The following is an 18,697-nucleotide window of genomic DNA, read 5'->3' on the forward strand; positions in this document are numbered from 1 at the left end:
AGTTCAAGATTTTTGTTTTCACAGCAAAGGGAAAGTCGTCAACTGCATTGAAGTAGTGTAAATAAGCCTCATACTGTAGTTCTTTGTTGGCTGCAATATTAATCTGCAAGTCCTCTAAATAATGAAAGATTTTTGTCGTCACGGGGCATCTGCTCTGGAAGATGTCGAGAAGCTGCAGGATGACTTTACACTTGTCTGCCATGATGTTAAGCTGAATCTGCAGCAACTGAACCAGCTCGTTGTCTTGTAGCATCTCGTGGAGTTTCTCTACAGACTGGTGCACTTTGGCCACACACCTGTCAATGACACAGAATAAAAAAAGAGGAACATAGGAAATATGACTATGAAATATGAAATGACATCACGGCATAATTACAATGATATGACAATGACTTAAGCAATTGTAGAAAGCATGTAGATTTATATCATACCTGTATTTCCATCTCCATTTGTATTTATTTTACCTTAATTTAATGAGGCAAGTCAGTTAAGAACAAATTCTTATTTACAATGACGGCCTACCAAAAGGCCTCCTGCGGGGACGGGGGATTAAAAATACAAATAAATTAAATATAAATATAGGACAAAACACACATCACAACAATAGATACAACACTCCTTAAAGAGATCTAAGACAACAACACAGCATGGCAGCAACACATGACAACACAGCTTGGACCCATTGTAGAGGCCAAACTGCTCGAAGTGGTACTGCACTGCTGAGAACCATGAGTTCCAGCGTGTTGCACATGGATTGGGAGCCATAGTCGCTCTCTTCCGTCCTGCCAGGTTGTTGGTGAGGAAGGTAAGGTATCTTCTTTTGCGTGCCCCTGCCTGGTAAAACATCTGCGAAAAAACTTAGGGAGTGCTTTCCACAAACATTCATGCTATCAGATTCATAATGTGAGCCATGCATGTTATGTGCAGGGAATTGGGGAACAATGACTGAAGTGCAGCTTTGTAGGCTTTCTTCATGTACACAGCATTGTCTGTGTCATACGCCATGAGGATGTTTAGTACACATCTTCCTTCAACATCTGGAGTTTTATCAAAGATGACTGCCACTGGCTTCCCTGCAAGATGTTGCTTGAGTTCTTCCTTCACCTTCAAGTAGACATCTCCCAAGTACTTTTCCTGTAGCTGGTGGTATCCAGGGATGGCACCTCCATTGATGACTTTCTCCTTCAGAAACTGCCTCATTGAGGAGTGATCACTTTTGGAAAGGGGCATGTTGACTGCTGTGCAAGTGTGTACCCAATCTTCACAAATCTGAAAAACAACAATTGCACCAATTAATTTGAGCAAATATATTCACTCACACACACACCTCTCCATCAGGCTTGGGGCTTGCTATCAACACAAGATGCACCTCCCATTCCTACTCCCATTCTCTCTCAAACAAAACAAATAGATTCAAAGCTGATCAATCGCTTTCAATTTGAGCATCGATTTTTGTCGTCGTCAAAATTCTTGTGTGATTTTTTTCTGAAAGGGTCGTAAGGGAGATGAAGAACAGAAAACGTAAAAATAGAGTATTGTGGTTGATATGTACTTTTAAACGGTATTACCATTTTCTTTTTAAATCCAGAAAGATTGTGCTTTCGTCATACGTATTAAGTTTAATACGGCAAAGCTGACAAATTGCACTCAGCGCTTTGAGCAGCGCTCTCCATAGACAGACTGGGGAGAGCAGAGTGCCGACCACCCTACTAAAGCCAAGGTTAGTGGAGCAAAAGTTTGAGTGAAGCCACTCACCTTGATTCTTTCAGCGCTTGCCACAGTCTTCCCTGCTACCACTTCAGTCATGGTGATCAATCAAATCAAATTTGCCAGCCCCAACAGCAAGCAAAGCATTAAAGAAGCTGATCGCCGCTGCTGTGGGAACTGTTCTGACATTCTCATATACTTTGCCGATTCGAAGTGACTGTTGATTGTCGACCTTCTCTCGTGTTCCAGCACAACGTTGCACGGAGTGCAAAAAAATGTCCAACCACTTTCGTGTAAAACATTTGGAAAGTGTTTCACACGGTCTTTTAGCTGTTATTTTTGTTGGCAAATGAGATTGATTGATCGCATTTTTCTCTCATGCCGTCAAAACTCAACAACACGAGCCACTATAGACAATAGGCCACGTGCTTTTATTGAAACAAAAGACAGGCTAGTTCTTTATCGCCATATGCTCTAAAATTCATTCACCGTACATCATTCACAACGCTGTAGGCTACTTCAAAATAACACTGTACATAACTCAAGATCAAAGACTTGAAAAATTATCTTTTTTAAATTCACGTTGAGAAATGTGAAAGGAGGGTGAGCACAAATGTAGAATACTGTCATTATGGCTACGTTTACACAGGCAGCCCAATTGAGTTTTTTTCCCTCTCCATTCATTTTTTGACCAATCACATGACATTTATCCACATCAGATCTTGGCTGCATGTGTAAACTCAGCCTATGATCTTACATTGATTCAGTTTTTGATCTAACTTCATAAAACGAGCACCACTCTTTATTCATCACAAACATTCTCCGGTGTAGCCTCTTCTCTGGGAAGCTGAACAAGTAGAGCAGAGATTTTGTGTAAAGTAGATAATCCACTCTCCATTCATCACAAACATTCACCAGAGTAGCCTCTTATATTTAAGCAATAAGGCCAGAGGGGGTGTGGTATATGGCCAATATAGCACGGCAAAGGGCTGTTCTTATGCCCGACGGAAAGCCGACTGCTTGGATACAGCCCTTAGCGGTGGTATATTAGCCATATACCACAAACCCAGAGGTGCATTATTGCTATTATAAACTGGTTACCAACATAATTAGAGCAGTAAAAATACATGTTTTGTCATACTGTCTGATATACCAATGGCTGTCAGCTAATCAGCATTCAGGGCTCAAACCAGCCAGTTTATAATATTCCAACAATGCAGTGAGTGTATGGCATCTTTTATTCTTATGATTTATCATCACCATGATACAATACTGACTTTTCATGGATAAAGACAATCTACCAACATCATCCACCTTTAATGAAAAAGAAGATTACAGTTTGTTTGCATTTATTATTTAATTAATGGATACTTTACAATATTCTAAACCAGGGGTTGGAACCAGTTCAGGAAACAGAAAAGAAAACCGGAATTTCAAGGAACAGAACCAGAACTGACAACAAAAGGGATCTATACTGTTCTGGAACAGAACAATATTCTAAAAAATACTGGTTCCATCCAGATCATGACATAACAATACATTTTATGTCAATACAAACCAGCCCTTCTACAGAGTTTAATCATGTATAAAAATATCCACAACAGAATTCTACTGGAGTCTATGGACTTATTTTGTATTCAATAGCCCATAGTCATGGTCAAATGCAGTGCACTACAGAGAGAATAGTGCACCATTTGGGACATTCAGCCCCAGTATATATATATATATATATATATATATAGACTCAGCTCCAGTATATACTATATATAGACTCGGCCCCAGTATATACTATATATAGACTCCGCCCCCAGTATATCATCTATATCTATATCTATATATATATATATATATATACTCAGCCCCCAGTATATCCTATATGTATAGACTCATCCCCCAGTATATCCTATATGTATAGACTCAGCCCCCAGTATATCCTATATGTATAGACTCAGCCCCCAGTATATCCTATATGTAGACTCAGCCCCCAGTATATCCTATATGTAGACTCAGCCCCCAGTATATCCTATATGTAGACTCAGCCCCCAGTATATCCTATATGTAGACTCAGCCCCCAGTATATCCTATATGTAGACTCAGCCCCCAGTATATCCTATATGTAGACTCAGCCCCCAGTATATCCTATATATAGACTCAGCCCCCAGTATATCCTATATATAGACTCAGCCCCCAGTATATACTATATACAAACTCAGCCCCAGTATATACTATATACAAACTCAGCCCCAGTATATACTATATATAGACTCAGCCCCCAGTATACAGGCCTCTATAGACTATGCTACTGTTTTACATGTTAGTCATGTACATGGGCATACGTTACTTTAACAAGAAATAAAATATATATATATATAAAAAAAAAAACATTCTACTACATATTCATCATCTCAAGCACCACCCCAACATCAACATATGTGATGACATCAACCAATTAGTAGGTAATTAGTAAACAATGCCTCCTGATAATTGGTTAAAATCACACCGATGTCATTGGAAACACATTCCTCTTATTATTTTACTGCAAAACATAGAAATGCGCCATTTTCACATATGTTGATGTTGGGGTGGTGCTTGAGATGATGAACATGAAATTGTGAAATTTCCCTTTAACATGATACTGTGGTAGTTGGGGTTAGATATTGTTGTTTGTGTCCTCTGTGCATTCAAAAGAAAGACAATGTTTTTTTTTAATAATTTTTGACCCACCAAACCGAGCTTCTTAACATCCGCTCGCTTAACCCAGAAGCCAACTGCACCAATGTGTTGGAGGAAACACCATTCAACTGACAACCGAAGTCAGCCTGCAAGTGCCCGGCCCGCCACAAGGAGTCGCTAGAGAGCGATGAAACAAGGAAAGCCCCCCCCCCCCCGGCCAAACCCTCCCCTAACCTGGACTGCGCTGGGCCAATTGAGCGCCTCCCTATGGGACTCCTGGTCACGACCGGTAATGAGACAGCCTGGGATTGAGTAGTGACGCCGCAACACTGCGATGCAGTACCTTAGACTGCTGTGCCACTCGGGTGGCCAGACGTCAAGTTTTTACCATGACTAGACTAAGGTTTGTCAATGGTCATGCTGTAATGATCATGCTATTTAATCAGCTTCTTGATATGACACCTGTCAAGTGGATGGATTATCTTGGCAAAGGAAAAATGCTCAATAACAGGGACGTAAACAAATTTGTGCACAAAAGAAGCTTTTTTTGTGCGAATGGAAAACATTGTTCAGTATATCGATCTCATGTAAAGGCTTTAGGCCTGGACTGGCAACCTGGTTTACAATGAGACATGTATAGTTAACGTAAAACCAATCAGGCTTTAGGCCTGGGCATAGCACTATTACAGCAACCACTATAGCTGTTAATGATCTTGTCTCGATCTCATCTAAATACGGACGATACTATTACGTTAAGGAATTACCCCGACTGCTGACCTGGCTGTGACAAGGCTACAGTTGTGCAGGAAGCTCTTACTGATTTAAAACTCATACTTATTGTCTCAGTTGGATTACATCTTCCCTCACTCATCGGATGGTTTTATAAATCAAACGAGTCCCAGCATACAAAGACCTTGGTGTGATTTAACGTTTAAAATAAAAAAAAACATACGACTGAGCTTGTTAAGAAACTAAGATATAATTTATTTATTTTTTTACAGAAACTGATCTAGTCTCTCTCTAGTCAGCAGGAATCTGTTCTCAATTATGTTGATACTATTTATATAAGAGCAGCTGCCTCTAAATGATAAGTTATCAAACCCGTTCACAGGGTTGGTTAACTCTAGAGACTCCATTGGTGTCTACAGAGTTCGGTAGATCAGCATTTGATTTACTTGTGCCTTGTGTGTGTCGAATGATCTACAATGCACTTTAAAATTGGAGGAATTGGTGGCCCTAGGGCCATTCAGACGATTGTTAGGGGACCTTGTTACTAAAGAATGTGTCTGTTTTTGTATGATTGTGTTTTGCTTTCGTGTATTGTTGTGTATAACACCTTGTATATTGTGTTTATGAATGTGTAGTTGAATGTGTTTATTGTATATTAATGTGTATTGTGGTGCTTTACAGGCCTCATCTGGAAAAGAGACCTTGGTCTCAGCGTTGACTCCCTGTCAAAACAGAGGTTTAATAAATACACTCTCCAGCACATTAGGTGGTGGTGGTGATGGTATTCAAGTTGAGTTCCTTTGTGAACTTCCAATACACTCATAGAAGTAAAAGAAAATGAAGATAGCCCTAAATGGTGCTGCCCATGACCATGTTGTCACAGAAGATGCCATTGCAAGGATAGGTGTGAATTTCCATACCTACAGAGATGCTTATGTATCCTCACTTCACATCACGCTCTTCTCCCTCAACTTATTTCTCTTCTTGGACAATCACATTGAAAGCACAGACAGGCTTCCCTCCAATGGATATTCTCTCATGACTTTTTAGACTTCTTAGCTGAGTGAATCCCTCTCCACACCGAGAGCAGTGGTAAGGCTTCTCTCCACTGTGTGATCTCTGGTGATTCTTTAGGTCTCCAGCAAAGCGAAAATTATTTCCGCACAGTGAGCAGTGGTAAGGTTTCTCCCCTGTATGAATTCTCTGATGATCTCTAAGGCTTCCTGAATGATTGAAGCTCTTCCCACATGTGGTGCAGTGGTAAGGCTTCTCTCCACTATGTACTCTTTCATGCCTTTTAAGGTTTACTTTCTCACTGAAACTCTTCCCACATTGGGAGCAGAGGAAAGGTTTCTCTCCAGTGTGTACTCTTTGATGATTCTTAAGATTACTTGAGGAACTGAAACTCTTTCCACATTGAGGACAGGGGTAACGACCACGATCAAGCAGTCTTGACCCAGATACGTCAACTACACCACTATTGTCCTCTTCAACTTCTCTCATTTCCTTCTCATCAATTGTCTTCTCATCCTCCTCCTCTTTGACAATCACATTGAAAGTACAGTCACCATCCTCCTCTTTGACAATCAGATTGAAAGTAGAGGGAGGCGTCTCTCCAATATGTATTTTCTGGTGGCTTTTAAGACTTTTAAGTTGAGGGAATCCCTCCCCACACTGAGAGCAGTGGTAAGGCTTCTCTCCACAGTGTGATCTCTGATGATTCTTTAAGTTTCCAGCAAAACAAAAACTATTTCCGCACAGAGAGCAACTGTAAGGCTTCTCCCCTGTATGTATTCTCTGATGTTTCTTAAGGTTTCCTGGCTGACTAAAACTCTTCCGACAAAGAGAGCAGTGATAAGGCTTCTCCCCTGTATGTACTCTTTGATGTTCCTTAAGACTTCCAGAACGATTGAAGCTTTTCCCACACTGGGTGCAGTGGTAAGGCTTCTCCCCACTATGCACCTTCTCATGTCTCGTGAGGTTGAATTTTTCACGGAAACTCTTCCCACATGTGGCACAGTGAAATTGTTTCTCTCGAGTGTGTACTCTTTGATGATTCTTTAGATTACCTGAGGAACGGAAACTCTTCCCACACTGATGGCAGGGGAAACGACCACGGCCAGGTAGTCTTGATGTATCTGGGTCAACTACACCACTAGTTTCCTGCTCTTCCTTAACTTCTCTCTTTACCTTCTCAGCGATTTCCTTTTCATCCTCCTCCTCTTTGACAATCACATTGAAAGTACTGGCAGGCTTCTCTCCACTGTGCGATCTCTGATGAGTCTTCAGGTCTCCTGCTCGACTGAAACGCTTCCCACAAAGAGAGCAGCGGTGAGACTTCTCTCCACTGTGCGATCTCTGATGAGTCTTCAGGTCTCCTGCTCGACTGAAACGCTTCCCACAAAGAGAGCAGTGGTGAGGCTTCTCTCCAGTGTGTACTCTTTGATGATTCTTTAGATTACCTGAGGAACTGAAACTCTTTCCACATTGAGGACAGGGGTAACGACCACGAAGTCTTGATGTATCTGGGTCAACTACACCACTAGTTTCCTTCTCTTCCTCAACTTCTCTCTTTTCCTTCTCATCCTCCTCCTCTTTGACAATCACATTGAGAGTACAGTCACCCTCCTCCTCTTTGACAATCACATTGAAAGTACTGGCAGGCTTCTCTCCACTGTGTGATCTCTGATGAGTCTTCAGTTCTCCTGCTCGACTGAAACACTTTCCACATTGAGGACAGGGGTAACTCCCACAACCAGGTAGTCTTGATGCTGTGGAACTGGGCTTGTTGACCAAGTCTGGATTGGGGCTCTCTGTAAGAATATGAACAGATATAGAGTAAGAAACAGACAGAGGAACAAAGTATTTTAGCTTAATGCAGGATTCCACATTAATTAGGATTAACAGTGTATTGAAATAAATATTTTGCAAGGGACTTGTTGCGTTGCACATAGATAATGCCGCCATTGTCAAATTACAATGCATTGCACAATGGTTGGTAGCCATTTTTTGGGGGCACTCGCCTTCCCTCTTACACACCCGAGGGTTATACTACAAAGCAGAATCAATGAGTTAGCCAGCTAACTTGCCTAAATATTCTGAATTAACATTTTATTCAACAACCAAAAACATATGTTTACATTTCTTAATGAACTAGAAAATCAATAGTTATTTTGGGTTGTTCAACTCTCTGAACCAAAGAGGATGTTAGCCTGAATTTACCTGAGTCAACAGAGTCCCTGTCCTCCTCTCTCTCTTCCTCCTCCCGCTCATTGATTTCTCTGTCCTCGCCCTCCTCCTTGACAATCACATTGAGTTCCACTGTTTGATTGCAGTCCCCCAGCTTCACTGACAGCAACTCTGGACCCCGCTGGGAGCGTCTCTGGGCTGGAACACCACAACCAGAACCTGGTTCAGACATGGTAGGCTGGGTAGATCTAAAAAAAGAGGAGACCGAAAGAGTTCAGGGTAATTTTCAAACTTAGATCGTGGTATAGCTCCAGAAAAGACAACAAAAATGTATCTAAGCTAGCTAACCACACATCCCGTAGGAACCCCTTTCCCCCTAAAAATATATAAGATAGACGGCAACAGCCAGTCAGATTAGGCTATAAGTAAAAAATAAAAAAAATAAAAAAAACTCTGGTTGTTGAGCACAAGCATATTCAGTTGATATTCATATTACTAATATCTAATCACCACCCCATCCTCAGTAACCTATTCAAACAGGCAACACAAGCACTTTGTGTTAGAATTAGGGACAATTCCAAGGTAAGACTGATCAGAGTTCTCACCCTAAAAATGTATGAAAAACCAATGAATGCAAAGTTAAACAAACCATACAACTCTATGCACACCACTATGGCCTATTCATTGCCTTACCTCCCTTATCCTACCTCATTTGCACACATTGTATATAGACTTTTTCCATTGTATTATTGACTGTATGTTTGTTTATTCCATGTGCAACTCTGTGTTGTTGTTTGTGTTGCACTGCTTTACTTTATCTTGCCCAGGTCGCAGTTGTACAGTCGTATCAAAAAGTTTTGAGAATGACACAAATATTAATTTTCACAAAGTCTGCTGCCTCAGTTTATATGATGGCAATTTGCATATACTCCAGAATGTTATGAAGAGTGATCAGATGAATTGCAATTAATTGCCATGCAAATGAACTGAACTGAATCCCCCAAAAACATTTCCACTGCATTTCAGCCCTGCCACAAAAGGACCAGCTGACATGTCAGTGATTCTCTTGTTAACACAGGTGAGTGTTGACGAGGACAATGCTGGAGATCACCCTGTCATGCTGATTGAGTTTGAATAACAGAGTGGAAGCTTCAAAAGGAGGGTGGTGCTTGGAATCATTGTTCTTCCTCTGTCAACCATGGTTACCTGCAAGGAAACACGTGCCGTCATCATGCTTTACACAAAAAGGGCTTCACAGGCAAGGATATTGCTGCCAGTAAGATTGCACCTAAATCAACCATTTATCGGATCATCAAGAACTTCAAGGAGAGCGGTTCTATTGTTGTGAAGAAGGCTTCAGGGAGCCCAAGAAAGTCCAGCAAGCGCCAGGACCGTCTCCTAAAGTTGATTCAGTTGCAGGATCAGGGAACCACCAGTACAGAGCTTGCTCAGGAATGGCAGTAGGCAGGTGTAAGTGCATCTGCACGCACAGTGCGGCGAATACTTTTGGAGGATGGTCTGGTGTCAAGAAGGGCAGCAAAGAAGCCACTTCTCTCGAGGAAAAACATCAGGACAGACTGATATTCTGCAAAGGGTACAGGGATTGGACTGCTGAGGACTGGGGTAAAGTCATTTTCTCTGATGAATCCCCTTTCCGATTGTTTGGGGCATCCAGAAAAAAGCTTGTCCGGAGAAGACAAGGTGAGCGCTACCATCAGTCCTGTGTCATGCCAACAGTAAGCATCCTGAGACCATTCATGTGTGGGGTTGCTTCTCAGCCAAGGGAGTGGGCTCACTCACAATTTTGCCTAAGAACAAGCCATGAATAAAGAATGGTACCAACACATCCTCAGAGAGAAACTTCTCCCAACCATCCAGGAACAGTTTGGTGACGAACAATGCCTTTTCCAGCATGATGGAGCACCTTGCCATAAGGCAAAAGTGACAACTAAGTGGCTCGGGGGACAAAACATTTATATTTTGGGTCCATGGCCAGAAAACTCCCCAGACCTTATTCCCATTGAGAACTTGTGGTCAATCCTCAAGAGGCAGGTGGACAAACAAAAACCCACAAATTCTGACAAACTCCAACCATTGATTATGCAAGAATGGGCTGCCATCAATCAGGATGTGGCCCAGAAGTTAATTGACAGCATGCCAGGGCAGATTGCAGAGGTCTTGAAAAAGAAGGGTCAACACTGCAAATATTGACTCTTTGCATCAACTTCATGTAATTGTCAATAAAAGCCTTTGACACTTATGAAATGCTTGTAATAATACTTCAGTATTCCATAGTAACATCTGACAAAAATATCTAAAGACACTGAAGCAGCAAACTTTGTGGAAATTAATATTTGTGTCATTCTCAAAACTTTTGGCCAAGACTGTAAATGAGAACTTGTTCGCAACCTGGTTAAATAAATAACAAATAAAAATAATGCACAAGGACTATTTCCACTGAACATTCTACAATGTTTGATAACAATGACAGCAAACAGTACAAACCGTTAAACTGTTAAACTTTATATCTGCACTGTTCAAGTAAATGTGTTTTTGTATAATTTTCAACATCAGCAAGACAAAAAGACGCTGACAGTGTACTACAGGAAATGGAGTGGCTGAGCACGCCCCCATTCACCTCGACGGGTCTGTAGTGGAGCGGGTCGAGAACTTCAAGTTCCTCGGTGTTCCACATCACTAAGGAACTATCATGGTCCAAACACACCGACCGCAAGGCACTTCAAAGGGTAGTGTGTACGGCCCCAGTAAATCACTGGGGCCGAGCTCCCTGCCATCCAGGACCTCTAAACCAGGCAGCGTCAGAGGAAGGCCCTAAAAATGGTCAAAGACCTCATCTACCCAAGTAATCTCTGGTACTACACGGCCAGTGGTACTGGAGTACCAAGTTTGGCACCAAAAGGCTCTGGAACAGCTTCTCTCCCCAAGGCATTAGACAGCTGAACAGCTTCTACCCCCAAGCCATTAGACTGCTGAACAGCTTCTATCCCCAAGCCATTAGACTGCTGAACAGCTTCTACCCCCAAGACATAAGACTGCTGAACAGCTTCTACCCCCAAGCCATTAGACTGCTGAACAGCTTCTACCCCCAAGCCATTAGACTGCTGAACAGTTCATCAAATGGCAACCTGGACTAATGGCAACCTGCACCCTCACACATACTACACAAAACACACTTTCACACTCTGTACATACAGTACCAGTCAAAAGTGTGGACACACCTACTCATTCAAGGGTTTTTCTTTATTTTGACTATGTTTCTACATTGTAGAATAATAGTGAAGACATCAAAACTATGAAATAACTAATGGAATCATGTAGTAACCAAAAAAGTATTTTATATTTGAGATTCTTCTAAGTAGCCCCCCCTTTGCCTTGACAGCTCTGCACACTCTTGGCATTCTCTCATCCAGCTTCAGGATGTAGTCTCCTGGAATGCATTTCAATTAACAGGTGTGCCTTGTTAAAAGTTAATTTGAGGAATTTCTTTCCTTCTTAATGCGTTTGAGCCAATCAGTTGTGTTGTGACAAGGTAGGGGGGTATACTGAAGATGGTCTTTTACCAAATAGGGCTAAGTCCATATTATGGCAAGAACAGCTCAAATAAGCAGAGACAAACGACAGTCATGAAGGTCAGTCAATGCGGAAAATTTTAAGAACTTTGAAAGTTTCTTCAAGTGCAGTCGTAAAAACCATCAGGTGGTATGATGAAACTGTCTCTCATGAGGACCGCCACAGGAAAGGAAGACCCAGAGTTACCTCTGCTGCAGAGGATAAGTTCATTATAGTTAACTGCACCTCTGATTGCAGCCCAAATAAATGTTTCACTGAGTTCAAGTAACAGATACATCAACTTTTCAGAGGAGACTGCGTGAATCAGGCCTTCATGGTCGAATTGTTGCCAAGAAACACGAGCAATGGACATCAGACCGGTGGAAATCTGTCCTTTGGTCTGATGAGTCCAAATTTTTGGTTCCAACCGCCGTGTCTTTGACACGCAGAGTAGGTGAACGGATGATCTCCGAATGTGTAGTTCCCACCGTGATGCATGGAGGAGGTGGTGTGATGGTGCTTTGCTGGTGACACTGTTGGTGATTAATTTAGAATTCAACGCACATTTAACCAGCATGGCTAACACAGCATTCTGCAGCGATACGCCATCCCATCTGGTTGGCGCTTAGTGGGACTATCATTTGTTTTTCAACAGGACAATGACCCAAAACACACCTCCAGACTGTGTAAGGGCTATTTGACTAAGGAGAGTGATGGAGTGCTGCATCAGATGACCTGGCTTCCACAATCACCCGACCTCAACCCAACTGAGATGGTTTGGGATGAGTTGGACTGCAGAGTGAAGGAAAAGCAGCCAACAAGTGCTCAGCATATGTGGGAACTCCTTCAAGACCATTGGAAAAGCATTAATTTAACACTTTTTGGGTTACTACATGATTCCATGTGTTATTTTTATAGTTTTGATGTCTTCACTATTAAAATAGTAAAAATAAAGAAAATCCCTTGAATGAGTAGGTCTGTCCAAACTTTTGACTGGTACTGTATGCTGCTGTTACTCTTTATTATCTAACCTGATTGCCTAGTCACTTTTACCCCTAAATACATGCATATATTACCTCAATATTAATCTGAATATAGCAAATTATCCAATAGTAATGTAAACACCTTACTCTGCTTATCTTAAGTCGGTGTACGGTCAAAATCAAAGCAAGCATCAACGCCGATTAAAACAAGGTTTTCTGAGCAACCTTTTAAGCTATAGGACATGTAGCACCTTAAATCGGAATTCCAGAAGATTGTAATAAAAAAAATCGGAATTCCAGCAAATTGTATTTGATCTGCAAATGTGCTGGCACCAGCAAAGCGAGCCTCCCTCTTAAGCGCAAGTGAAATGAGTTCGGAACAAGTGAATGTACGTGAAGGGCACTGCGTTCATCCACCTCTGGCCTGCTCGCCTCCCTACCTCTGCGGAAGCACAGTTCCCGCTCAGCCCAGTCAAAACTGTTCGCTGCTCTGGCACCCCAATGGTGGAACAAGCTCCCTCACGACGCCAGAACAGCGGAGTCAATCACCACCTTCCGGAGACACCTGAAACCCCACCTCTTTAAGGAATACCTGGGATAGGATTAAGTAATCCTTCTAACCCTCCCCCCAAAAAGATATAGATGTACTATTGTAAAGTGGTTGTTCCACTGGATATCATAAGGTGAATGCACCAATTTGTAAGTCGCCCTGGATAAGAGCGTCTGCTAAATGACGTAAATGTGTCTTAGAAGTAGTTTTCACAAACAAAATGTTTTATGTCCTAACTCAATCAAATATGCTTAAAAAATAACAAGGTCGCTGTGGTAGAACATTTATTTTGAGTTGTAATCTTCTGCATTTATCAGAGTGCCATCGGGTAGCCGGATTTCAGATGGAAACAGGATTATTATTAGAGAAATCGTTCTTCTTGCAAAGCACGTTGTAATCAAACTATTACATTAATCTGACTATCCACAATAATATTGTGTCCATGTAACCTCACACAGAGACTTGGTAACGCCACTATGTATTTTATTGTTTTACTATTCTCATTTTCCTTTTTAACTCTGCATTGTTGGGAAAGGGCTCGTCAGTCAGCATTTCACTGTAAAGTCTACACCTGTGACAAAACAGGGGAAAGGGGGATACCTAGTCATTTGTACAACTGAATGCATTCAACTGAAATGTGTCTTCCGCATTTAACCCAACCCCTCTGAATCAGAGAGGGGGGGCTGCCATAATCAACATACACGTCTTCGCGCCCAGTACAACAGTGGGTTAACTGCCTTGCTCAGGGGCAGAACGACAGATTTTTACCTTGTCAGCTCGGGGATTCGATCCAGCAACTTGGGCTCGTAAATAAGCATTTCACTGTAAAAGTCTACACCGGTGACAAAACATCTGATTTGATATAAAATTGTCAACGGAAGAAAATAGTTTAAAAAAATCTATTCGAAATAAAATCAGTGACTCAAGCGTTAACCTGTCTTTAATGACTTTCAGTTCTCTTCACGGAACTTCTTTATTCCATGAAGAGAATAATGTTGTTTTCTTTTAGAGTCACTGTGAAACAATCATTAGTCCCCTTCTCTTGTATCCGTTATCAAACTAATGATCTTCAGCTGGAACAAGTTAGTAATCTGCTTCCATAGTCAGAGCTAGCGATATATTGCAGCTCATGAATTTCCAGAATAGCTGTATTTGCATTAGCTATGCTATCTGCTACTCCGGCTACTTCTTATCGTTGCCAAGAAATTGCAGAGCGCCAAATTCAAACTACAGAAATATCAATATTCACGAAAATATAAGTGCAGAGCGCCAAATTCAAAATAAAGCTTAACTTCTTGTTAATCCAGCCGCAGTGTCAGATTTCAAAAAGGCTTTATGGCGAAAGCAGACCATGCGATTATCTGAGGACAGCGCCCCGCATATAAACACATGAAAATCATTTTCAACCAGGCAGGTGGCGACACAAAAGTCAGAAATAACGATATAATAAATGCCTTACCTTTGAAGATCTTCTTCTGTTGGCACTCCAAAATGTCCCAAAAACATCACAAATGGTTATTTTGTTCGATAATGTCCTTCTTTATATCCCCAACATATCAATTTATTTGGCGCGTTTGATTCAGAAATACACCGGTTCCAACATGACTACAAAGTATCTAATAAATTACCTGTAAACTTGGTCCAAACATTTCAAACAATGTTCCTAATCCAACCTAAGGTATCCGAAAATGTAAATAAATCGCTAAAATTTAAGACGGGATAAACTGTTTCCAATATCCGGATAAAAACAACGTGAAGCGTGTTCCAGTTCACGTGCACCAAAAGACTAAAGCCTTTCAGAGTGACACCTACAAAGAACAGCCCTACTTCTTCATTTCATTTCTCAACATCTAACAATTTCTATAGACTGTTGACATCTAGTGGAAGCCATAGGAACTGCAACCAGGTTCCTATTAAATAGGGATTCCCATAGAAACCCATGGAAAACACAGTGACCTCAATTTTTTCCCCCTGGATGGTTTGTCCTCGGGGTTTAGCCTGCCAAATCAGTTCTGTTATACTCACAGACATTATTTTAACAGTTTTAGAAACTTTAGAGTGTTTTCTATCCAAATCTACCAACTATATGCATATCCTAGCTTCTGGGCCTGAGTAACAGGCAGTTTGTTTACGATTTTCATCCGGACGTGAAAATACAGCCCCCTATCCCTAAGAAGCTGATTGGCCACTCTAAGGGCCGCAAAATGAGCAGCGACGCTCCTGGGGGTGTAAACTCAGTGGACTTGGAAACTAGAAGTGCTCCTGGGTAGAATGTACCTTTTACTGCAGCACAACGTACAGAAGATTGGAGTACATACACAAACAACACTATTGAACATTTAGCATTGAAAAAATAAACAAATAAATCACATAATATCTTATAGAAATACTTATCAAACAAAGAATAATTACAAGGATAAAATACATGGATAAGTCTGCACATTTTTGCACTAATTATTAATTTACAAAGTATACACAGAGAGGAAATGGAAGAGAGAGGCCCAGCTAGGGTGCACATCTGTATCCATCCAGCAGGTGGTGTTTTCTTTCAATTGTTTAGCCAAGTAACGGGTTTTTGTATGGAAGTCAACGAGAGTGAGTTGAATTTGGTCAACAAAAAATGTATTATTTGCGACAAGGTTTATTTGATCTAATAGAAGTTTCGTAATGTTTAAGTCGTTCCGAGTGTACTGATATAAGTAGGACACTATACTGGAGTTGTCCCGAGATGGCTATGCATATTCATAGCAATTAGCATACAATCTCTCCAATGAATACAGGCGGTTGACGTCAACAACCCTCATTGAATACTTTTTAAAAGGATTACAATAATGAGATGTATCCACCAATTCAAAGAAAGGATAGGCGGGAGCTAGACAGCCCACCGTGCAGCTTTGTGGACAACCACTCCCATTATCAGGGCGGAGAGACGTGCATCTTGTCAGTTCATCCATAATGTTTGGTATACATAACAGGACTCTTATTCTGGAGGATTCCAAAATATCCATGATCCAGAAGTACTTCGTTATTCTTGCCTGCTTCACAGCTGTATCATTAGGATGAAAAACCGAATTGTGCTTATTATATCGACATTAATTCTAAATTTGCTTGAAAATATTATGGAAAAAGGGTTATGCCTTAATCACACCAACAGCGTTATTGCGAAAAATGGTACACAGCATCATCTGGATATGTGTGGAACAAAAGTTCAACATTCACCTTCTGTTACCATTTTTGTCAAGTAGACGCATATGTTCAATAAATTCAACATAATCACCAAACAGAACGCACTGCCTCTGCAAATCAATGCTACAAGGCAAACGCCGGACCCGTTGGAAAGGAATATACTTTTAAGCAAGCCAGTTGAGAACAAATTCTTATTTACAATGAAGGCCTACCCTGGCCAAACCTTAACGATGTTTGTGAGCGTAGCCTAGCGGTTAGAGCGTTGGACTAGTAACCGAAAGGTTGTAACATCGAATCCCCCAGCTGACAAGGTCGTTCTGCCCCTGCCCACTGACCCTAGGCTTGAAAATAAGAATTTGTTCTTAACTGACTTGCCTAGTTAAATTTTTTAAAAATGTTAATTTGTGCCCGTTCACGGCCGGTTGTGATACAGCCAGGAATCTAACCAGGGTCTGTAGTGACGCCTTTAGCACTGAGATGCAGTGCCTTAGACCGCTGCACGATGTTACGCCACTCAGAGTACTAAAACGCAATAATACTATCGGTATGATGGAGGCGTTAGCTCTACGCATTAACCTGTAGCCGGGTAGTTTAGCAACGGTTAGTCCAGCTAATTTTGCTAGCTACCTAGATAGCTCAGCCGGCTAGCTAATTCCTCGGTACAGTCCTTTTACTCACAATGAGACGACAGCTGGCTAACTATGAAATAAAAGTCATACTTCAATCGTGACCCTGAAATGATGTTAGCTAACTACACACACGGGTTGGACGGGAGATGTGTAGCTAACTGGCTAGCTAGCTGGGATAACAACAAAGCCAGGCCGCGGCAACTAGTGCTGTTTAATCCTGGAATGCTTTGGTGCTACAAGCATAATTTTAAAATGTTAGAAATTAGCAATATGTTACCTGGAACTGATTTCTAGTAGCTAATTGTTTGGCTGAAAGAATTTGATGAAATGTTGAGGTCTCGTAGAGCAAGCGGGGAAAATGTATCCACTTTCCGAGTGAGTTTGGTCTGGATTATGAGATGCGGCAGGAAGTGTTCATGAGCGTCGTATCAGCGGTGTCATTGTGCATGTTTTACTGGCCTCTCTTGTTCAATTCTATACTGAGGATATTATACAGAATTAACTCAACCAGACTCGAAGGTAAACTTCAACATGTCTTTACTCCGTCACTGTCCGTGTAACAAGCCCCACATTCCTGTGGTGACGTCATATATCAGCGCGTCACATCAATACACGACATTCCCCTTTACTTGGACATGAACTTTAATGTCAACCTGACATTTTTTTAATCTATTTTATTTAACCTTTATTTAACTAGGCAAGTCAGTTAAGAACAAATTCTTATTTACAATGATGGCCTAGCCCGGGCCAAACCCTAACCCGGATGACGCTGGGCCTCTCTGACATACACTACAACACTCATTCTTTACCTGTATAGCAACCGTTGTGTTACCAATAAACAACTGAAATCTGTTCAATGTCTTATTTCTGTTCTCCTAATGGACATTCCATTTTAAGCCTACTTCTAAGAAAAACAAAACAGTAGTATTATTGTTTTCTTACTGTAACAAAACATTTTGCACCTTTTTCACAACATAATTCAAACATTCAGTCTTCACATTAGTCCGTTGTACTTGTCATTTTTTCAGTTTATGCTTGTTTTCTTTACCCCTTGCAGTACAGGATAATTATTTAAATGTCTAAGTCTGTTAACTTCTGTGGCAGTTTAATTTGTCTGTGAGGCCTGACTAGCTTGGTCCGTGGTCTTTGTGGCGGTCCCTCACAGATGGTCTCTGGTTTGGCCTCTATGTAATGTCTCAGAGTAGGACTCTGTTCTCTCTTTCAGTCTCTGTCCTTTGGTTGTGGGTTTGGCTCCTCAATTCTATAGCTCTTCATGAATGTTGTATTGCTGGAATAGCTGGCTCCGTTGGAGATGGAACAAGCACATTGTTTCCCTCTATAGTGATCACAGTGTGTGGTATCTTGTTGAAGGTTGTTGTGAACTTGTCTGTTCTTGTCCTGTTTTAGGAGAACCTGGTCTCCGATGTCCATGTCAGAGTGTTTGGCTCTGCGACGGTTGTCTGCATAGATCTTGGATTTGC

General features: G+C 41.3%; 2 protein-coding genes across 3 annotated transcripts in view; both read right to left on the reverse strand.

Moving 5' to 3' along the window:
• Window positions 1-18,697, reverse strand: part of LOC106595283 (zinc finger protein 345-like) — a 51,656-nt gene that overhangs the window by 6,962 nt on the left and 25,997 nt on the right. Inside the window, exon 4 of one of the 2 annotated variants that reach the window (XM_045710961.1) lies at window positions 2,928-6,029. The exons of the other annotated variant lie outside the window; for it this stretch is intronic. The gene's annotated coding sequence lies outside the window, so the exon portion shown is untranslated. Of the gene's footprint in view, window positions 1-2,927; window positions 6,030-18,697 lie in introns of those variants that run through there. 2 annotated transcript variants of the gene reach the window in all.
• LOC106594848 (zinc finger protein 345) lies at window positions 2,928-17,825 on the reverse strand. Its single transcript, XM_014186235.2, has 3 exons — window positions 17,494-17,825; window positions 8,332-8,546; window positions 2,928-7,922 (listed from the first exon to the last, which is right to left on the reverse strand). Exons 2-3 carry the CDS (start codon window positions 8,528-8,530, stop codon window positions 6,082-6,084), a joined length of 2,040 nt encoding a protein of 679 aa, XP_014041710.2. The 5' UTR covers window positions 8,531-8,546; window positions 17,494-17,825; the 3' UTR covers window positions 2,928-6,081.

This window comes from Salmo salar, chromosome ssa02 (genome assembly GCF_905237065.1).
Source record: "Salmo salar chromosome ssa02, Ssal_v3.1, whole genome shotgun sequence".
Taxonomy (NCBI): Eukaryota; Metazoa; Chordata; class Actinopteri; order Salmoniformes; family Salmonidae; genus Salmo; species Salmo salar.